General features: G+C 34.8%; 1 protein-coding gene across 1 annotated transcript; it reads right to left on the reverse strand.

Annotated features, from left to right (window-relative positions):
• Nucleotides 1-722: 722 nt before the first annotated feature.
• Nucleotides 723-2,588, reverse strand: LOC113324901. The gene is made up of 5 exons (XM_026573177.1): nucleotides 2,248-2,588; nucleotides 1,974-2,154; nucleotides 1,415-1,911; nucleotides 1,229-1,313; nucleotides 723-1,109 (listed from the first exon to the last, which is right to left on the reverse strand). Exons 1-5 carry the CDS (start codon nucleotides 2,586-2,588, stop codon nucleotides 723-725), a joined length of 1,491 nt encoding a protein of 496 aa, XP_026428962.1.
• Between the last annotated feature and the right edge of the window lie 21,425 nt (nucleotides 2,589-24,013).

Raw genomic sequence — 24,013 nt, forward strand, 5'->3', positions numbered from 1 at the left:
GTAGTAGTAGTAGCAGCAACAACAACAACCATAAGGTGAGAATGAAAAAAATCATCACTTATTGTGCTATGTGTGAACAAGGTAATCATGACACAAAGGTGTGTCCTTGGCTATATTCTAGGTGCAAGCATGTTCCCTGTAATGGTGTAAGAGCATTGCTTCAATTTACAACAAATGAAAACTGTGGGAAAATGTTCTTAAAGTGCACAATACATACCTGCAATTATTTTGAATGGTTTGAAGATGCTTCTAACCATTGTAAATCCAAGTTGTTGTTGTTACCTTCAGATAAAAGATGCCAAGCTTGTGGAGTAGATGATCACTGCTTTGAAAGTTGTCCACTGCACCATCAACTTTGCTTCTCTTCAGCCTGCAATTCCAGAATGTACCTGAAGATATGCAACAATCAATACAACAAGGGAATAGCTTACCTTACCTGCCAAAAATGTGATGCATTTAGATGGGCTACAGATGCTATCTTCCTTGCTGCAAAGGAGAGAGTTAGAGATTCAACACAACAAATGATTGATTTAGTTACAAAATTAGGAAAAGGTCTTAACATGTAAACCTGCTTCATTTCATATGTAATACATGATTTAAAAAGTACTATTTCATACATAAAGTTGTTCCAAAATAACATTGTTATCCAAAATAAAGATGGTCCAAAATAACATTGTTCTAAAAAATCATAACCCTAACTACTGTAAACCACATACTGCCATTCACTTCTTTGTTTGACTCATGTTCTTCTTCTTTGAAGTTGTAGAAGCTTTAGCAGGAGATTTCTTAGCATTATAAGAAGATTCAACTGCTGTTTTTCTAATCCCAGATGGTTGAGATGATTGCTTCTTCTGAGGAGCAGGTCTGTCAAAAGATGTGAAGGTAGCACCATCTACTTGGGTTCTCTGCCTCTTAGCTTTTGGATTATTGCCAACATCACCACCTTGACATGTAGTTTTGTTATGACCAGTTGATTTACATCTTGAACATGAATATACCTTTGTAGGTACTTTTGGCTCATCCCATGCTCTCCTCCTCTTAACTCTAGTCCTTCCTAATTTCCTGATCTTGATAGAAGATTCCAATTCAACCTTTTCATGTTCTTCCAACTACAAAAATAACAATGAGTTACAAAATGGAATTACATTTAAGAAGGTCTAAGGGAGCCCAAGGTCTAAATAACATGCATTTGAGTTACAAAATGGAGATACAAAATGACTGAAAGTACACCAATCTTCTTGAGGAGGAAATGGAAAGCAACTTGAGCATATGTGTCTCTGTATGCAGCAACTGAGTAGTAATGAGAGAAATACCTGCAAAAAAAAAAAAAACAACAAGGCAGTTATAGTTGACATCATAAAAACTTAATAAAGCTGAGATGCAAAAAACAAATTCTGATAAAGTATATACTTACTTTGTCCAATCAGATCTGAATGACTTCAAACAACAAACATCATGTTGAGAAACAAACCCTCTGAGTTGCCATTGTAGACAACTGCACTGCTTTTCTTCCAAGTTCACAATAAAAACTGCCTTGCTATCCTCATTTATAACTTCATACAATTTACCACTCACATATGGGTCTACTTTAAAAGCACCAACCAACTTACACAATTTACCAATCAGTTTCATAGCAGTAGAAACCAATCCATTTGGATTCCATTTTGCACTTTCTTTTCTTCTTTTGTGAAACAAACTCATAACCAACTGATTATAAAGAATTCCTAGTCTACATATTGGTTTGTCCCTAAGGTTTTTTGCCATGGAGTTAAATGACTCACTAAAGTTGTTATTTAGGTGTTCACACTTACTAGTGTCATCAAAAAAGTCCCTAGACCATGATTCAAAACCATCCTTTTCAAGGTACACGACAGCAGCAGGATTCTCCTTCTTCATATCTTCCATATATTTCTGCATACGTACAACAAACAGAAACCATAAACAAATTAGCAGGTTATAACACATATACAAACCATAAACATATTAACATTAAGAAATATTTCTAAAATATTACATATAAGTCTTGTTTGCAGAGGTCTACTGTACGGGAAGTAGAAATGCGTAATGTTTCTTCTTGTAGAATTTGGCTGCATTCCACAGTAATCTATACAACTTTTGTCCCTTAATTGCTTCTTGAAATTGTTATACAAGTGCCTGAAACAACAAAAACTTATAGTTATATAGCACACTCTAAGTAACACAACAAACACTTAATGATCAAAGCAAATAAAGTTAAGAGAAGCTCACCTCCAATAATATCTATGATATGAGTCTGGGAACACATCAAGAACAGCTTCAAGAAGCCCTTTTTGCCTATCTAAAATGAATGTCAATGGCTTTTCATGGCTTAAGAGTAATGACTTCAAGTCAGTGAGGGACATAGTCCAATCCTCAATTGTTTCAGCAGGAAAAACACCAATTCCTAATGTGACTAAACCATTTTGACCATCTAACCCAGTTGCATCCATCAACACACCACCACACTTACCATTTAGATGACAAGCATCTAACCCAACAGCTGATCTAGACCCTTCCTTGCATCCTTTGATAGCTCCAACAAAGCTTATTGTCATTGACTCAAAAGCCATGTCAATATTACAATATGAAAAGGTTCCAACTGAATCTTTGTTGGAGTCACACACCATCTTACAAAACTGAGGAACTAGTTTTTAACTCTCTTCATAACTCCCATACTTAGCTTCCATCACTAAGTTCCTAGCCTTCCATGTTGTATTATAAGTAATATCAATGAGATGAGAAGCCTTGAAATCCTCTTGAATTTTTCTTGGTCTTGGAATTACTTTTCCAGAGCCATTCTTCAACTGCTCTTGTATAACTTCATCTACTAATGGAGGGTCTGCAGATCTATTGGGAATCTTGTCTTCTATATTCCTTCCCTTGAAAGTATGGGTTAAGTTCACATACCTAACCTTAAATGTAGACTTCTTTGGTAGTATTGAAGCAAACACAAACCACTCACACTCAACCTTTACTCTATGGTCAAACCTATTTTCACACCAAACCCTAAGTCTTTTCTTGTCACTCTTTCGAGCCTTAAATTCACATTCATTTTTAACACAGAATAACTTAAGATGTCTTTTGAATACATCTTTATCGGGAAAGGTAGTACCTACTATCATTTGTGAAGGATCTAGTGGTTTAACAAAATCTGACTCATCAAAAAGCTCACCAGGTTCATCCTCAAACTCAGGGTTATCATCTTGGAAATCCTTGTAATACTGCGGGTCTTCTTCACCCTCTTTACATAAACAAGTACAAAACAAAAGGCTCTAGTTAGTTCTACACCTTCATCACTCATATAAACAAGCCATAACAAAACAAAAACAATAATGGGAGCCAAAAAATAATATGCTACAACCATAAAAGCAAGAACATTAAAGTGCGATGTCAGTCTTCAACCTTGGTCATTTACTTCTGCACCATCATCACTTGCATCATCATTATCTGCATAAGAATAACTTGAATCAGTTAGTACAACAATAACTAATGCATCAGTAAATATTAAATGCACAAAAGTACAAAACAGTAACTCAAGTGTTTAGGTTATAAGCACCTTCAACTGCATTTTCATTTTCAGCATCACTTGAATCTTCGTTGTCTTCATCACTATTATAAGCAGCTGCAGCTTCAGGATCTTCTACAGGATGGCACTCATCCATTTCTTTGTTCTCAAGTTGAATTACAGCCTCATCTAGTTGTTTTTCTTTCATTTTCTTTAACCAATATTCATCATCAGCTAAAAGTGGTTCCTCATCTACTTGAATTGGTGTACTACTTGATCCTTCTCTCAAATTATCACCAACAACACTTGCTTGAGTAGGTTGTGAACTGCCCTGCCCAAACAACTTCCTAGTAGTGCCACCACCATCACTTTTGTTCTTATCACCTCCAAGTCTTGGGCTTTTTCTCACTTGAGGTGACTTTGATACCGATTTCTTAGGTGTGACATCCCATTCTAGATTTTTAATCTTGACTACCAACTGAATGAAACCATTGCCATTTACCACAACATTGTCCCAAAACCAAAAAAAAAACTGATCATTCTTTAGAGTCCATGGATGTCCATTGTCTGACATCCACATTAAAATAACTTCATCTATATCTTCCAAACACAACTTCATGTGAACCATTTGCTGAAACATCCGCAGATTCATCTTATCTCTTTGTAACTTTTTGAAAGAAAACTGAATCTTACTGTCAGTACAATAACAACTCATGTCTCTAAATTTGCTTTTTCCCTTATCAATGTTGCCACTGAAATATACAGAAATACAAAACAACATTATAAGTCCTTCATACAAATACAAACCAAATACAGACTCAATACACATACAAATACAAACCCAATACACATACAAATACAGACATAAATTCTAACAAAATGAAACAATTAAAAAAAATAAATAAAAGACTTTCATCAGATTCAACTGAAGATTCTTCACATCATCATTTGTTTTCAATTTTAAGTGATAGACAAAAACAAAAGTAAGATTCCCTTTGTTTTTCACAGAAAAAACAAAAGAAACAGATAAAAAATGACAAAAAAGTGAGGGCTTCAAAAAAAAAAGTTATGGGTTTCACTTTATATTGATCGAAAAAGCTTCCAAATCATTTGATTTAATCATGCAAGTACAGATCTAACAAAATCAAAACTTAGGGTTTTACATGGACATCACCTTTTCCTTTCCAGTCGTCGCCATCGATGAAACCATTCAATTTAATCTTCAATAGACTGATGAATCAAACCAAAAACATCTATCGATTTAACTAATCGATTCAATTGAATCGCTAAACTATTTTTCTTTTCTTCTCTGAGACGAAGAAAGAGAGACAGAAGAGAGGAAAAAAGAGAGGGTCGGGTGAAGATATTTCTCACCCTTTTAGATTAGTGATGGGTTTTTAGTAATTTGTCCCCAGTTTTTGACTAGGTAAACGCCCATTGATTCCATTATGCGGGCCCAAGTGATGAAAGTAAACGGTGAGGGCATTTTAGAAAGTTTGAAAAAAGCGGGGGCATTAATTTTATGGGTTTAAAAAAATGGGGGTACTTTATCAAAATTCTCATTTTGTTAATGGGGAAACCACAAATGCAGGAAAAACCCTGAGACCTAGTCCAGTTTTGAATGCTCTAAGAATTAAGCCGCTACACAAAGACCATTACCACCTTCGTATAGTTGAGACCAACTAAACTACCCCTAGTTACCTAGTTTCTTCAGTGTCTTGCGCCTACAACCAATCTGGCCAATGCACGTGAATCCTAAGATAGAGTCCACTATATGAAGTTGCTTCACCCGCTTTGAAAACCTCAAGCACTCAACCTTTTGACCTCGTCTTCCAAACAGTAAAGGACTAATATGTTTGGTAAACACTCTTCTTATATCAAGAAGTTAATCAGAGATATTATAGTTGAGCTTGACAAAGGCTTTTCTGTTCAAATCAATAAACTCCTTTGTCGGGTTAGATCTTCCAAGATCAAGGATCAAGTCAATCATAACTATCATATTAGGATAATGAAGAGTACCACGAAATGATATCTTGTCGATCTAAATACAACTAGTCAATCAATCTTCTATCAAAGATAAATGAGATATGGTCGGATACCATCCGATCAAGTTTTTACACGAAGCAAATCACAAAGATAAGAAAATAATAAGAAAAAATCTTTTTGTATTCAAATCTTCAAAGTCTTCTTCTATACCTGCAAAATAACAACTTGATTCCAACTTATGATCGATCATGCACATAGTGGAGTTTGTTAACAATGGATGATTATAAGTCGACATCATATCAAAATACAGATATGAACCACCACTTATCTCTTGATCTAGTTTGAGTGACCTTATGTCAGAAGATAAGGGTCTCAAGAATAATCGAACTAGGTGCAATAAAGAGTTAACAACCGTTGGTCAATCAAATCTGTTAGAGCATTGCTGGGTCAAACTCGCATGCGTTGTTATCTCAAGCATGTTTGTCAATGTTAGTGATCAAAACTATAAGCCTTGATTTCTAGTCTATTGGTAGATTTCTCAGACTAGGACATAGATAGTGTAGTTGAGCTTAAATCTCTCGACGTTCATCTCTTGAAGACGAAGAACTACTAAGAGGAGCTTGTGGAACTTCTTCGACAAAAGGTATGTGGAGACTTGAACTTATCTATCACTTGGAAAGTCTATTTCTACTATCTCCTATATTGAGACATAAGTCGTGTTACGATGTAGTTTTCTCTATACACATTAGAGATTTCGAGTTGAGTATATCTCGCTTACATATTTCTCGAAATATTTGTTGGTAAGCTTTCGCTTCGACCAAGTTCATCTTATATCATGAGTAAATTTCCGAGTAACATCTTACATGGTTTGTGTGATACAATCATTTGGTGTAAGACTTGGAAGGTTTCAATAATGATTATTTCAATATCTTGAAAATTGCTTTGATGTTAATAGTGTGTGAAAACGGCTATTGTCATTATAGCAGAATGTTTCAATGATTGAAATAAAGAGTTGATGATGTAACCATCTTTGGATATAAGCATATATAGTATGTTCGCACATTAGTGTATAAGTCCATAAACCGGAAGCCAAGAGTATGCATATGTGTGTATACGAAATTGGTGAAGGAGACAGTTTAAGTATGCGTACCCGTACGCATACTGGCGGAAGTTCTTGAACCGAGAATTTCTCCTGAGTTAGGTTTTGGCAAAACTCTTAACTAGTCACCTTAAGTATGTGTACCTGTACGCATACTGGCGGAAGTTTTTGAACCGAAAATTTCTGTTGAGTTTGGAAACTTTACAAACTAAAAAATGGGTTGCTTATGTACACATACTTAAGATGGTTACTTTGTCAAATCGGTCAAGTCGATGAACTTAAACATTTAAATCATAAGGAATGCAATCTATGCAAACCGTGGATATAATGTTCATGATTGATTCAAGAGAATCAAACCGATTTGATTTAAATTGTGTTTTATAAACAATTGAACAACTCTTTAACTAGTTTCATTTGAGTCATTTGAACTAGTTATGGTTAAGATGAATAAGGTTGATATGAGAGTAATCATACAGCTAACCTCAGTTAACTATTTGTGAACCAACATAGTGTACACGTTTATGTACTATTACATAAACCTAAATAAGGGTACATTTCATTTGTGTGTAACAAGCTAAGTTCGATCTAACAGTTGAAAGATATTAGCTTGGTTGAATCAGGTTTTTCATCTAACGTGAATATTGAATGCTTTATTACCAAGGTAACTTGAATTGCAAACCCTAATTTGAAAAATATATAAAGGAGAACTCTAGGAACTGGGAAACCTAATCCCCACACCTCCTGTGCGTTACTAGTTGCATAACTAGAGTCGATTCTCCTTTAACCTTAGGTTTCTTCTTTAGACCTTGTGGTTAACGACTTGAAGACTTCATTGGGATTGTGAAGCCATGCCCAACTATTATCTTTGTAGTTACGTGATTTGATCTTGCTGTTTCTATCGTGTTGAGTACCATTGAAATAGTTGGCTCGAGATTTTATATCTGCGATAGGCAAGATAGAAAAGTAATTACAAACAAACTTCGTCTCATCGTTTGTGATTCCACAATAACTTGTTTCGCTAGTCGATTAAGTTTATTGTGAGGTGATTGATAATAATAGGTTGTTCTTCGTGAATATAAGTCTGGTTTATCAATTGGTTCCTGTTCACCTTGCTTTATCAAAAGACAGAACAAAAACTCTTGGGTATTTCTGTGGGAGACAGATTTATTCAATCCTATAGACTTTTCTGTGTGAGACAGATTTGTCTATCAAGTCTTCGACTTTGGGTCGTAGCAAATCTTAGTTGTGGGTGAGATCAGCTAAGGGAATCAAGTGTGTAGTATCCTGCTGGGACCAGAGATGTAAGCAGCGCAACTGTACCTTGAATCAGTGTGAGATTGATTAGGTTCAACTACAGTCCAGTCCGAAATTAATTGGTAGTAGGCTAGTGTATGTAGCGGCTTAATACAGTGTGGTGTTCAATATGGAATAGGTCCCAGGGTTTTTCTGCATTTGCGGTTCCTCGTTAACAAAATTCTGGTGTCTGTGTCATTTCTTTACCGCATTATATTTTGTTATGTAATTGAAATATCACAGGTTGTGCGTTAAGATCAATCAGTTAGAATATCCAACCTTTGGTTTTTGATTGACACTTGAACATTGGTCTTTGGTACCGTTCAAGTAACTCCTCTTATATTCAATCAGGCTCGCATATTTCTATTTGCTGATTGCGGGTTGAATTAAGAGTTAGAGATATTATACTCTTTAATATACTTTAATCTAGATTGATTCTGACTGTCTAGTTGATTCTCTAGAAAGTGTATTGGAGTAAGTCCTCTCAGATTGCCAAACGAATTATTGGGTGTGGTTGTTTGACCTCCCGCATTTTCAATTGGTATCAAAGCAGGCAAACACATTAAAGACCTTATAAGTCTGTGTTTGTAGCGATCTGATGATGGAAAATATTGTCTCTAAAAACGCTTCACCAGAAATGGATAAACTCGACATCGAGTGTTTTCTAGAAACTGTCGAAAAGGTTGAGAATCCTGATTTAAAAAAACTTATCAAGTTCTTGTGTCTCGAAAAATTTCGATGGATGAAAGAAATTGATAATCCTAATTGCGAAGGTTATATCAAAAAACCTATTTCTTAAGACTGCTCTGAAGAGGTTTTTGAGCTCCAGAAAAAGTTAGATAAACAAATCCAGATCAATTTTGATCTTGCTGCAGAAATTGCAAAGCTTAAGGATTTGAAGTCCGTAAAAACTTTTTCAAAGGTTTTGAATAACAACTCTAATTCATCCTTGAAGAATTGTCGTTTGTCAGGTGATAAACAAGGTCTAGGCTTTGTGAAATCTGACAGCGCTCAGAACTCTTCAAACAAGGTTAATGATGTTGGTACATGCTTGTTTTGTGGTTCTAAAAATCACTTTAAACATGTGTGTTTGTCCTTCAAGAGAAGACTAAAGGTTGCTAGTGATTTTCATAAAAAAACTATTCAACTTGTGTCATCTCTTTAAAAGACGTTCAATACTAACAAGAAAGCCCAAAATGGCTAGTAGTGCTAGTACGGGAGATTTTGCTCTAAAGTCAACATCACCATTTCAATGGTTCCTTTATAGTGGATGTAGAAGGCACATGAATGGAGATCTCTCATGGTTCATCAATTCAAGCGATTTTGATGGTGGACCCGTAACTTGTGGAGATGGAAGCTGTTGTTACATAAGCAAGAAAGGGACGATCAAATTACCCGGAGTTCCTGAAATTAATGATGTCGTATACGTTAAAGGTATGACTTCTAATCTTCTTTATATAAGTCAAATCTGTGACAAGGATCATAAGGTTGTCTTCAATGATATAGGATGTGACATTGTCGACAAATCTGGAAAAGTGATTTTTCAAGGATCACGTGGTAAAAATAACTGTTATCTTCTAGATACTCAGTTCAGTAACTGTTGCAATTTGACTAAGGTTGAATCCACACACCTTTGGCATGAACATTTTGGTCACATCAATTATCGTCTTCTAACTAAGGTAATTAATAAAAAACTTGTTAGAGGTGTTCCCAAAATCAGCGCTAAGGTTGAAAGTGTACGTGATGCCTGTCAAAAGGGTAAACAAACGAAAGTTCTACACAAATCATCCCGGAATATTCTCACCAAATCTCTACTTGATTTAATTTATATGGATCTTTTTGGCCCAATTCAACAATCTACAGTGGCTGGGAAGAAGTATGCTTTGGTTATGGTAGATGATTACACTAGATTCACCTGGGTGGCATTTTTGGCTCACAAGAATGGAACTCTCAGTGAGTTCAAGATTATTGTTAATATAATCCAGAATGAGCAAGGTCGCAAACTAAAGAAAATTATAATCGATCGTGGCACAGAATTCAAAGACACCAAGGTATTTGAATACCGTGACTCTCTGGGAATTATTTAACAATACTCACCACCAATTACTGCACAAGCAAATGGAGTTGCAGAAAGGAAGAATAGAAATATTCAGGAAATGGCCAGGGTAATGCTCCATAACAAAAACCTACCATTAAGGTTTTGGGGTGAGGATGTTTTTACAGCTTGTTATTTGATCAATCGTGTTTACTTACGGTCAAAGACCTTAAACACTCCCTATGAGTTGTGGTACGGTAGAAAACCCAACTTAAAATATCTCAGAGTGTTCGGAAATAAGTGTTACATTCTAAAGGATCGAGGACAGAAAGGGAAGTTTGATTCAAAAAGCGATGAGGGAATTTTTCTCGGCTATGCATATGACAGTCGTGGTTTTCGAGTCTTTAATCTCAGAATCCAAGTCATGATGGAATCAGACAATGTTATCATTGATGATTTAATTAACTTTCATCATGATGACTCTCCCACTGAATTGCCTCCAACCGAGAAAATTGAGAATGTCAAAGAAACGTCAGAATCAGAAGAAGTTGTTCCAACGGTTGCTGATCCTGATATCTCTAGTGATGAGGAGAAAAGTTCTAGTCAGGATGTTCCTCTTGAACAAGAGCGTGTCTCCACTCAATACCTTTGGGATCAAAGGAATCATGATACTAACAATATTATTGGTGGCAAGGACTCTACTGCTAAGACGAGGTGTCAATTTCAAAATATTTGCAATTTTGTTTGTTATCTATCGCAAGCGAACCTAGAAACATTGATGAAGATCTCAGTGATCCCTTTTGGGTGAACGCAATGCATGAAGAGTTAAATCAATTTGAGAGACAAGACGAATGAAAACTTGTACCTTGTCCCCCCAATGTAAATATTGTTGGTACTAAATGGATATTCAAGAACGAGTTTGATGAATTTGGCACCATTGTCAGAAACAAAGCTATACTTGTCGCTCAAGGTTATTCACAGATTGAAGGAATCCATTTTGACGAAACCTTTGCTCCTGTGGCACGTCTTGAGTCCATTCGATTTTTATTAGCCCATGCTTGTTTTCTTAAGGTTAAGCATTTTCGGATGGACATTAAATCCGCCTTCCTAAATGGAAATTCAAAGGAAGAAGTTTATGTTGCTCAACCTAAAGGTTTTGAAAACCCTGATTTCCCTGATCATGTGCTTAAGCTCAATAAGGCATTAAACGGGTTAAAACAAACACCTCGTGCCTGGATTGAAAAACTAACTACTTCTCTTCTAAGGAAAGGTTTTTCAAGAGGTGGAGCTGATAAAACTTTGTTTACCAAATAGAGTGGAAAAGATGTTGTTATTGCTCAAGTTTATGTATATGATATCATCTATGGATCAACATTGGAGAAACTTGCAAAAGAGTTTCAACTGTCTCTTAGTAAGGAGTTTGAGATGAGCAATGTTGGTGAATTTTTTTTTTTTTGGGTTTACAAATTCAACAACACAAGGATGAAATCTACTTATCTCAAGAAAAATATGCAAAAAATATTGTCTCAAGATTTGGTCTTGATAAGTCAACTCCAAAACTCACTCCTATGCCTACCACGGGTAAACTACATAGAGATGAGAATGGTGTAAATGTGGATCAAAAACTTTATCGATCTATTATTGGAAGTCTTTTGTATCTCACTGCTACGAGACCTGGTATTGCTTTTAGTGTTGGTTGCTGTGCTAGGTTTCAGGAAAATCCAAAGGAATCTCATCTTGCTGCCACAAAGAGGATCATACGTTACATCAGTCATACTTCCGGGTATGGTTTTTCTTACACTTTTGATACTAACACTGATCGTACTGCCTATTCAGATATCGATTGGGCAGGATGTGTGGAAGACATAAAGAGTACATCATGAAGATTCTACTATGTTGGAATGAATCTTGTAGCTTGGCATAGCAAGGAACATAATTCACAATCTCTTTCAACATGTGAAGCAGAATACATTGCTAATGGGTCATGTTGTACTCAACTTATATGGATGAAACAAATTCTTGCTGATTATGGAATTGATTCTGGAATAATGAAGATCTTTTGTGATAACTCAAGTGTGATTCTCATCACTGAGAATCCTGTTGAGCACTCAAGAACTAAGCACATAGACATCAGATACCATTTTATTCGAGATATTTATGAAGATGGTATCATCACTATGGAATTTGTGCCTTCTGAACAACAATTGGCTGATATTCTCACCAAACCATTAGACACTGCCACGTTTCAGCACTTGCGGCAGTCTATTGATGTTGTTCTAGTTCATTAGCTCCTCATAACTCTTGCCCCTGCTTTTATCTCGATCATTTGGGAAATTTAGTTTGGACTCCAGAATAGTGTTAAGTCCTGTTTACATTTGTTTCTAGTAGATATGTTTCTGTCTCGTATCCTAGTGTTTGTAAGAAATCCTTCTTTTCTTGTGAAAGTAAGGTCTCCTTTGTTGTTCCTTCGGGGATGACATTTTATGGGGGGGAGTTCTTTTGAACTTGTGCTTATTTGCCAAATCTTTGTGGGGAGTGCGGCTGTAGAATTTTTAGGGGTTATCTTGTATCTTCATTAACTCCTTGATGGATGCATTTATATTCGGCTTTATGATTGCATCTAAATTTTTTGGTATGTTAATACACCTTTTGGTCATGATGTATCTCCGTGGAAATTTCATTAGGATCCCACTAATTTTCGTACCTTTGCCAATTTTTTGACAAAAAGGGGGAGAATTAATGTGTAGTTCATACTACAAATACATATAGTTTACGGATCATTATGTAAGGGGGAGTGGTTTTCATGTTGAGATATGTATTGACTAAGGGGAAGTGATGCATATCACCATAGTGTTATTTTCAAAGTTGTGATACAATTGGAATTTGATGCTGTATAATAATACTATGACACTGTATAACAATGATTGAGAGCATTTTGTTTTCTCGTTGTTATAGCTACGGATCTTCTACAATTGTGATGCTGAACTTACAACCTTTAGGATCTTGGAGTACTTGGAAGTCACAAATATTTTGATTCGCGTGGAAAATGCCAAGGAGATCAAGCATGTGGATAAGAAGCTACATTTTTTTTATCTTTTTTGTAATCCATATGTATTGATAGTTTTGTCACTAAAATTGACAAAGAGGGAGATTGTTAGAGCATTTCTCGGTCAAACTCGCATGCGTTGCTATCTCAAGCATGTTTGTCAATGTTAGTGATCAAAACTATAAGTCTTGATTTCTAGCCTATTTGTAGATGTCTCGGACTAGGATATAGATAGTGTAGTTGAGCTTAAATCTCTGGACATTCATCTCTTCAAGACGAAGAACTACTAAGGGGAGTTTGTGGAACTTCTTCGACAAAAGGTATGTGGAGACTTGAACTTATCTATCACTTGGAAAGTCTATTTTTACTATCTCTTATATTGAGACATAAGTCGTGTTACGATATAGTTTTCTCTATACACATTTGAGATTCCGAGTTGAGTATATCTCGCTCACATATTTCTCGAAATATTTGGTAAGCTTTCACTTCGACCAAGTTCATCTTAAATCATGAGAAAATTGCCGAGTAACATCTTACATTGTTTGTGTGATACAATCATTTGGTGTAAAACTTGGAAGGTTTCAATAATGATTATTTCAATATCTTGAAAATTGCTTTGATGCTTATAGTGTGTGAAAACGACTATTGTCATTATAGAAGAATGTTTCAATGATTGAAATAAAGAGTTGATGATGTAACCATATTTGTATATAAGCATATATAGTGTGTTCGTACATTAGTATATAAGTCCATAAACCAGAAGCCAAGAGTATGCATATGTGCGTATACGAAATTGGTGAAGGAGACAGGTTAAGTATGCGTACCCGTACGCATACTCGAGGAAGTTCTCGAACCGAGAATTTCTGCTGAGTTTGGTTTTGGCAAAACTCTTAACTAGTCACCTTAAGTTTGCGTACCCGTACGCATACTGGCAGAAGTTTTTGAACCGAAATTTTTTGCTGAGTTTGGAAACTTTACAAACTCAAAAACCGGTTGCTTAAGTACGCATACCCGTACACATACTTAAGCTGGTTACTTTGTAGAATCGGTCAAGTCCATGAACTTAAACATTTAAATTGTAAGGAATGCAATCTTTGCAAACCGTGGCTATAATGTTCATGATTGATTCAAGTGAATCAAACCGATTTGATTTTAATTGTGTTTTCTAAACAATTGAAAAACTCTTTAACTAGTTTCATTTGAGTCATTTGAACTAGTTATGGTTAGGATGAATAAGGTTGATATGAGAGTAATCATATGGCTAACCTCGGTTAACTATTTGTGAACCAATATGGTGTACACGTTTAGGTACGGTTACATAAACCTAAATGAGGGTACATTTTATTTGTGTGTAACGAGCTAAGTTCGATCTAACGGTTGAAAGATATTAGCTTGGTTGAATCAGGTTTTTCATCTAATAGTGAATATTGAATGCTTTGTTATCAAGGTAACTTGGATAGCAAACCCTGATTTGAACACTATATAAAGGAGAAATCTAGCAACTGGGAAACGTAATCCCCACACCTCCTGTGTGTTACTAGTTGCATAACTAGAGTCGATTCTCCTTTAACCTTAGGTTTCTTCTCGAGACCCTGTAAGTTAACGACTTGAAGACTTCATTGGGATTGTGAAGCCAGACCCAACTATTATCTTTATAGTTGCGTGATCTGATCTTGTTGTTTCTATCGTGTTGAGTATAATTGAAATAGTTGGCTCGAGATTTTATATCTCCGATAGGCAAGATAGAAAAATAATCACAAACAAACTTCGTCTTATCGTTTGTGATTCCACAATAACTTGTTTCGCTAGTCGATTAAGTTCATTTTGAGGTGATTGATAATACCAGGTTGTTCTTCTGGAATATAAGTCCGGTTTATCAATTGGTTCATGTTCACCTTGATTTATCAAAAGACAGAACAAAAACTCTTGGGTATTTCTGTGGGAGACAGATTTATGCAATCCTATAGACTTCTCTGTGTGAGACAGATTTGTCTATCAAGTTTTCCACTTTGGGTCGTAGCAACTCTTAGTTGTGGGTGAGATCATCTAAGGGAATCAAGTGCGTAGTATCCTGCTGGGATCAGAGACGTAAGTAGCGCAACTGTACCTTGAATCAGTGTGAGATTGATTAGGTCTCAACTACAGTCCAGTCCGAAGTTAATTGGTAGTAGGCTAATGTCTGTAGCGGCTTAATACAGTGTGGTGTTCAATCTGGACTAGGTTCCGGGGTTTTTCTGCATTTGCGGTTTCCTCGTTAACAAACTTCTGGTGTCTATGTTATTTCTTTTCCGCATTATATTTTGTTATATAATTGAAATATCACAGGTTGTGCGTTAAGATCAATCAGTTAGAATACCCAACCTTTGGTTTTTGATTGACACTTGAACATTGGTTTTTGGTACCATTCAAGTAACTACTCTTATATTCAATCAGGCTCGCAGATTTCTATTTGTTGATTGCGGATTGAATTAAGAGTCAGAGATATTATACTCTTTGGTATACTTTAATCTAGATTGAGTCTTACTGTCTAGTTGATTCTCTAGAAAGTGTATTGGAGTAAGTCCTCTCAGATTGCCAAACGAATTGTTGAGTGTGGTTGTTTGACCCCCGCATTTTCAAAATCAATAATCGCAACTAAAATAACAATGCAATTCTAGTTTTCCACCAATGGTACTATCTAGACGTTTATTGATGCCAAAGAAGTTTTCAAACTAGCGGACGTAAAAGATTTCGCCTCATTAGGTTAATCTCATCTCCAAGATACTATTACAAGTAATACTATTAGTCAGCTACAACATTGACTACAAAACGAAGTGCCTGCCTCATAATAAGTTTGTAAGAAGAATAAACTTCATTATTTATTGACAAAGGTAGTTTGGACACCAAGGAATATCCATCAACGAAAATATTCTCAAGATATGCAATAACACATCTAAATCCGGTTTTGTCTAATTCCAACCAATATCCAACTGTATAACCAAAATCTCTCATGGACAACTCAATATTAGCTATCACTTAACTAATATATCTTTTTAGAGATATGTTTTGCTTGATGTTAAAACAAAAATATATACATTCGAAAATCTCAAAAAGATTCTCAAACATTCCGATTTGGGATCTCACCTTGAGTATCAAGGAATATCTTTGAATAATAAAATATAAGATCTCAGCACATGTTCAGACTATGCATTATGTCGACATCTTGAACTTTCATGTTTTGCAAATCCAATTTCCAAAATCACACAAACCCTAAAGTGTATGTGACTAAAGAAATCCGTTTTTTTCATATTGGGACCGGTTCCACCATGACTCCCAATGTTGATAGGGATCCATTCTACCTTAACTACCAATATAGATAAGGATCTTTCTACCTTGACTCCCAATATAAGTTAGGAACGGTTCTACCTTGATTCCCTATATAGGTTAGGACCGGTCCAACCTTAGATCTTCAATGAAAATCGGACCTTCAATCCTATTGATTTCTTTAAACTATGAAACAATTTCGTAAGTCTAATTCCTTAAACTCATGTAATTAAACACGGTTTTCTAGGCATGAAATCAACCATTTGCTACACAATCAAGTAACAAGTTACAAAGATTATGTTGATGTTGCAATTACCACGTTCAAAAAATAAGTGTTATACTTCGTAAAAAAATATACCAATATAAAACATTCACAACTATTGACATATTCTTCCTTGACACTTTGATCCTAAAAAGATGACCAAGCCTCTAATACTAGAGTTTCAAGTATATAACTTCGCATATTATTTTTTCAATCAGAAACGACTTGAAAGCAACGATATAGAAATGGAAACAAGGAAAGTCATCTATTATTAGCCTCAAGTGGAAGGATGATGTCTTCGTTGATGCCAATACGTCTTCGGATTTCTCAGGTCTTCAGAGTAATACTTTTATGTATCAACATTTCTAGACTTACTAGTCCAACCTAACGAAGTTGACTCTAGTAATCTAATCAAGCGACTTATGAGTTTTGATACTAAAATATGACAACTAACCTTAAGATTCCAACGCTTGGCGGGTTTCACCGAGCAGTGCTCTAACATTATCCACTTTTGTCAATTTTAGTGACAAAACCCTATTACATATATGGAAACTACACAAATTAAAATATAAAGATATTACATTACATAACATTCTCTTAACTCATTCTTCATACGCTTGATTCCAAGATTCAACAGCACAATAACCTGCAAATATTAATAAATGTTGTTATTGACGCATTTGGATAACAAAAGCTTTACTCACCCTAAAACAAAGCTAGGTAGATATTCAATTTGAACCTATTTGGTATTCCTCTTTTGTAGTATGAAATAATACACAACATGATGATATGTTTTTCCCTTTTGTCAATGCTTTACTCTTTCGTTAGATATATAGGTTTCAGCACATATATCTTTTCTCGGTGATTGTAAATCACCGGTATATCAAGTTAAAAAGATTAAGTCAGACATAATTATCATATTTGGATACTGAAGAGTACCACTAATTGATAGATTTTTGATTTAAATATGATTAGTCAATCAATCGCCTATCAATGATAAACGAGATTTAGTTGGATCCCAGCTTATCAAGTTTGTGCACGAATCAAATCACAAAGATATGAAACCAATAAGAAATTTTTTTCTTATCTTCAAATCTTCAAAGTCTTCTTGTGTACCTGTAAAATGACAAACTTTATTCCAACTTATGATCGATCACGCATTGATCGGAGTCTGTTAACAACGGATGATCACAAGTCAACGTCAGATCTGAACTACCGTAAACTCTTGATCTGGTTTGAGTGATTTTATGTCAGAAGAGAAGGCTCTTAAGAATAATAAAATTAGATGCAGTTCATGAAGGTTCTGTTATCAATCTTAGCAGTCTCACCTCTTTTTGTCTTACTACTTTCATTAACAACAAACAAACCCATCACCAAGAAAATTAACAATGTCATCATCTCTAGATCATCTACTTTTTCACCATTATTACACGTTCATGATGAACATGTAGAAGCTTCAAACTTCAAATGTGGAGGGACTTTATACCCACAGCTCTGCGAATCTACCCTTACTTCTTTATTCTCTGGAAGTTTGAAGATAAAGCTGATAACTGAACTAATTTCTGCAATTATTAGTCATAATGTTGACATTGTGAAGATTTCGTCTTCAAGTTGTACTGCTATCAAAAACAAAATCGAAAACAAACTTGATCGACGTCAAAACCGAGCTTTAGATGAGTGTCTTGATCTTGTGAAGACACAAATTCTTGATCTCCATGTAATTTTATCAATTTTGCAACCGGGAAACACATCCACAAAAAGCTACGTAAATAAAAACAAGTACATAAAAGTAAAACTTCTAACATCAATTTGTTTATTTTTTCATAGGAAAAAATAACGTAGATGATATCTATTAGAATATGAAAATAAAAACAACTACATAAAAGTAAAACTTCTAACATCAATTTGATTCTTTTTGACTTAAGCTAGCATTTCGGGTTTGGTAATAAATATGATGTTTTGTTTTAATAAATATCACTTGAAGCTGTTAGGATATATAGACCAGGGTAAATATCAAGATGGTCAAGCTCAAGAAGTCAAGAATAAGATAAAGTTATTAAGACTCAAGTTATAAAAATATCGGCGGAGATCAATCAAGTTTCCGAAAATAATTTTTTTTATTCATTCTAGGTAGTTTCCAAGATAAGTCAAGTATCTAGTTAAATTCTTATAATTCTTATTTTAAATAATTATGATATATCTTAAAAAATAAGGTGGTATCTTAATCATTCTTTTATTCACTTTATAGATAGAGAGTCTCAATGTAATTGTAATCCTCGTAGTATTATCTAATCCAGCGATCAATTATAATATTTCATGCTTTAGAGTTTCGTCTGTGGATGTAAGTCGATAATGAGCGAACCATGTTAAATTTCGCCTCAGTTTCATTTTGCCTTTAATAGATAATCCCTTGATACTTATAATTTATTATGAAGCTAATACAAACAACAAGAAATATTTATTTTGCTTTATATATGTGATACCACATATACATAATACATATAATAACTCACGTATATATGTATTCTTAATTAAGAGGTTCGTGGGTATATATGTTTTAATATAAAAATATATCATACTAATAAGTTTGCAATATGAAATCACTCTGTTAGAGCATTGCTTGGTCAAACTCACAAGTGTTGCTATATCAAGCTTGTTGTCAAATTTAGTTGTCAAAACTAAATCTTGATTTCTAATCTATGTATAATTAGTTAAGTCTCGGATTAAGATAGAAGTGTAGTTGAGAAATGGACATCACGGTAGTCATCATTGCGTTCTACCGTTTGGAGGAGAAGATCAACTGAAGCTTTTGGAGAACTTCTTCGACAAAAGGTAAATGGAGACTGAACCACCTATTTCTCAAGTTATCTTCATCTTGCTATATATGAGACGTTGTTGCATAACTAATTAATTAAACTATCTTAAGCATATCAAAAATTTCGTGTCAAGTTTATCTTGGTAATTAGTTCACGAAATATATATGACTAAGCTTAATGAATACTTGTTCATACTTGATGAATTTCAGTTATGGACAATTTATTATTCATAATCTAAATCATGATTCAAGATTATCATTCGAAAATAGTCTGGAATAGTTATATGTGTCATTGATGTTATTTGGGAATGTTGAGAATTTTTTAGAGAGAAATATAGAACTACTGAAAATCTGGATACAGGATAGTATGCATACTAATTTCACAAACTGGGAAAACTGTTATAGGTCCGGAGGGTAGTATATCTACCCAGTACACGTACCGGCGTAGCTATAGTTTGGCAGCAACTTAGTGGTACGCATACCTGGTATCCATACCACAAAAAGTATGTGAACTCGTGAACCCAGAATGGTACACATACCTAGTATGTATACCGAAAAAGAACTGTTGGTTCTGAAACCCGCGTGGTACCCATACCCGGTATGCAAACCGAAAAAGTTATATATGTTCCGGAAAAAATATTTATCTTAAGGGTACACATACCCGGTACATGTACCATGAAAAAATATAGTCACGAACAAGGTTGAAGTACACGTACCTAGTACACGTACTTACCCTGTCGAATATTTTCAGATGCACATAAAAGTATTTCTGTGAGATAATTAACATTTGAATAAATCTCTAAAAACACTATATAGACATGATTGCTCACATTATAACCTATGGTGGTGACTGAAACTTTAAAGTCTTAAATGTTTATGAAAATTATTAAGCTTATAGTTCAATCGGCTAGTTTCGGTTAACCATTTATGAATAATGTCTTTGTACACGTTTCGGTTATGTTTCATCCTAAACAGAGTGTATATCTTGATATGTCAATCATATTTCAAAGATTCATCTAACGGTGGATATTTTTTGTTTGGTTTCAAAGCTATCTTAGCTTAAACTTAAAGCAACCTATACTTGGGAAGTCTATAAAAGGGGAACCTCAAACAACTAGGATCTTTGAATTCTGAAACTATCTTTGTGTGTTCTAGTTGTACTCTTCCTAAAACCATTTTAGGGTTTAATGACTAAAAACACTTCACCTAGGGATTCGTGAAGCCAGGTCCAACTATCTTTTATCTTGATAGCTCGAGTATCCTTATCTTGTTTGATTGTTGAGCTTGCTCCATAAATCAAGATATATAGAAATCACAAAGTTCTCTTCTTCTCATACTTTATTGATTCTACAAGTTTAATACTTGTGAGGTGAATAATAATCTAGGCTTCTCTTCGGGAAGTGTAAGTCCGGATTTTGAGGTTAGCTAGACTTCGTCTATTGCTATCGATTTCCAGTCTCACCTTGAGCTACGATAAAAAAGGAAATCACACATATAGGTTTATCTTTGGGATGTGATTGGTTTAAAGTCTTCAATTGAGTTGAAGAAACTCTTAGGCTGTAAAAGACGTCATCTAAAGGAATCAATAGCGCAGAGCCCTGCTGGGATTCAAGAGGCATAAGGAGCACGACTGTAACTGGATTGTCGTAAGGGTTTAATTCGGTATCAAGTCCTAAGTTAATTGGTAGTAGGCTAGTGTTTGTAGCGGCTTAATACAATTTGGTGTTCAATCTGGACTAGGTCCCGGGGTTTTTATGCATTTATGGTTTCCTCGTTAACAAAACTTATGGTGTCTGTGTTATTTCTTTTTACGTATTATATTGTTTATCTTTTAATTGAAATATCACAGGTTGTAAGTTAATCAACCCAAGTAGATACATACATCCTTGTTTATTGGATACAACTTGATTAATGCTTGGATATTGATCTTTGGAATCGTCCAAGTACTCTCACACGCAAATCAGGTTCACAGACTTGTCTCTATAAACTTTCTGATTGTGAGAGAAAGAGATATAAATCTAAATATTATTCCTATTGAGATTCATTAACTTGAACTCTCAGAATTATATTTAAGTTTGTCTATACAGGCCGTCAAGAAAAATTTGGTGGTGTATTTTGGTACCCCCACGTTTTCAATTGGTATCAGAGAAGGCAAACATGTTTAAGACCTAATAAGTCTGTGTTTAAAGCAATCTGACTATATGGACAAGAGTACAATATCGATAAACGTACTGCCTGAATTTGATGGCTCGAATTACTTATGGTGGAAAATTTCTATGCGTTCCTTTTTACAAGCACGTGAATTTCAGACATGAAAACTTGTAGTTATTGGATATGATCCATGCTATAAGACCAGATCTTCGGCATCATGTGACTTCGTGCACTAGGTACAAAGATGCTTGGGATATCTTAGAAACTGTATTCGAAGGAGATACCTCAGAGAAAGAAGCTATAGGCTTCAAAAGCTAAATTATGACTGGGAAAATCTTTATATGTCTTATGAAGAATCGTTTGATGTGTTTAATCAAAAAGTGTCTGGAATTGTTAATGCGTGTTTTGCATCAGGTAAGACTATTGCCCAAAAGGAAATTTTGATGAAAATTCTTCGATCCATACATGCAAGATACAATTCTAATAAACATGCCATCATGGAAGGAAACAACCTTGAAACTCTTTCCAGAAATATTCTAGTTGGAAAGTTAAAAAATCTTCGATCTAGAACTCAGTAAAAGAGACAGTCATTACATTTCGAATGTGGGAAGAAATACTAATGAAAAATCTCTAAGTCTTGAACAAATCAATGAAAAAAATGAGAATATCCTTAATTGTACTCTGTTTATACAACAGATGAAGAAAACTCTTAGACAGAGAAAAGAAAAAAATCATAAAGAACCATCAATTAAGAATAAGGATAAAAAGGTTAAAATAGAGAAAGATTCCTTAGTATGTTCCAAATGTCTTGATCATGGTCATCATATGTCCTTGTGTCCCAACAAGGATTATTGTGAGAAGACTAAAGCTTGGATGGCAACCTTAGACTATTGTCCCGAGGATGAATTAGCCATTGCAGTTTTTCTCGCATGTGTTGATAATGAACAGGTTCATGATTCAAACAATTCTAGCCATTCCACATGGAAAAATATGTCTTCCTCAGAAGAAATGATTGACCTCTTGAGTGAAGAAATTCGTTCAATGAAGGCTGAATTTCAACTTAAAAAGAACATGTGCACTAAAAGGATTGAGAGTCTGGAATGTGAACTGGATAAGTTGAAACAGGAACAAAAAGAGATGTGTCCTCCGTAAGATCCTCATGTTCATAAAAGGAAGAAACGGTCTTTTCCGAGAAATTCTTGTAAGACAATCACCACAATTCTCGATGTTTTAAAGTCTTGAAAAACTCTTCCAAACAAGAGAAATCTCAGAATGGTAACAAAGAGACAACATGTTTATATCAGTGGTCCCTATTTAAAAATCGAGATCATACGAAGGATAAACGTGATTCAAAATCTAACTCTTCTACAACTACATTGTGTCAGAAACAAAAGAAAGCTCAAAAAGGGGAAGAGACGGAACTCTCAAGATAGTTGAACAAAATGATTCACAAAATTGTGAAGATCCATCAATAATTTCTATTTTTTTTTTGCGAATTTCAAAGGTAACAGACTCACCTCTTGTCTCTCAAACTCTTGATTTTGTAAATAGAAGGCCTAAGTTAAGAAAATATGTTTCTGAAAAGCCACCGGATCCTCCACAATGTGGAAGGAATTATCATATCAATGACTCTCTAGTTGGTTCTCATCTCTCCCTTGGATGAGAATAACAACTCTAAACAGGGATGTGGGTCAAATCCATTGTATCATATGTGAGCATAATATTTAATTGTGTAAAGATTGAACCTTGCTCCCTAAAGACAATCCATGACATAACTTGAATGGTACTTCTTTTGCTCTGAATTAATTTATTGAGCTAAGTAAAGGGAAGTTTATGACAAATACTTGTATGCCACATGATCATGCAATTTTGACATAGCATGTGTGAAACACATCATGTCTAGGGTAAAGGCCAAAACAGAAATTACTAGTTCTTCTAATATATCTGATCTAGGTTTCGTAACCGGTTTCACAAAAGTTCTTTCCTTCAAAATAATCAGTTTAGGGTACAATAACCATGTCTTCATCAAGTTTTTAAATCAAGGAGGATGAAGTATGGATAGTGCAATTTCCCACAAGGAAAATCCGGTTTGAATCATTAGAGAGTGATTCATGACAAGACAAGTGTGAAACCCTACCTTGTGACAATCTGACATGTTCTGAATTTGATGAGTTATATCTCAAATTTAACCTTGTTTTAGAACAAGTTCGAGCACTAAGCTGTGAACTAAAATCCTCTAAAACAAAGCTTGAGGAGAAAATAAAACTTGTTGAATCCATCTTGGACCTTATTTAAGAGGAACTTGATGAATACATAAACTATGAAAACAATCTGGGATCTCAGAGTAAACTCTTTTGGTTCATTTTTTCTAGGAAACTTCTTGTGGGAATTTATTCTTTCTTTTGAGAAGGATAACTAGGGTTTGGTATAGAAAATATTGTGATTACACAAACTATTTCCAACGATTTTCATCTTGCATGTTTTTAGATTTATTTATTTA

Source organism: Papaver somniferum, chromosome 11 (genome assembly GCF_003573695.1).
Source record: "Papaver somniferum cultivar HN1 chromosome 11, ASM357369v1, whole genome shotgun sequence".
In the NCBI taxonomy this organism is placed as follows: Eukaryota; Viridiplantae; Streptophyta; class Magnoliopsida; order Ranunculales; family Papaveraceae; genus Papaver; species Papaver somniferum.

Bases quoted from the DNA above. Each gene is read 5' to 3' on its own strand.
- LOC113324901 (XM_026573177.1), bottom strand. From the start codon at position 2,588: ATGGCTTTTGAGTCAATGACAATAAGCTTTGTTGGAGCTATCAAAGGA. The intron at 2,155-2,247 runs GTGAGCTTCTCT...TTGTTGTTTCAG, and splicing joins TATCATAGATATTATTGGAG to GCACTTGTATAACAATTTCA. The intron at 1,912-1,973 runs GTTTGTATATGT...GTACGTATGCAG, and splicing joins TTAATGTTAATATGTTTATG to AAATATATGGAAGATATGAA.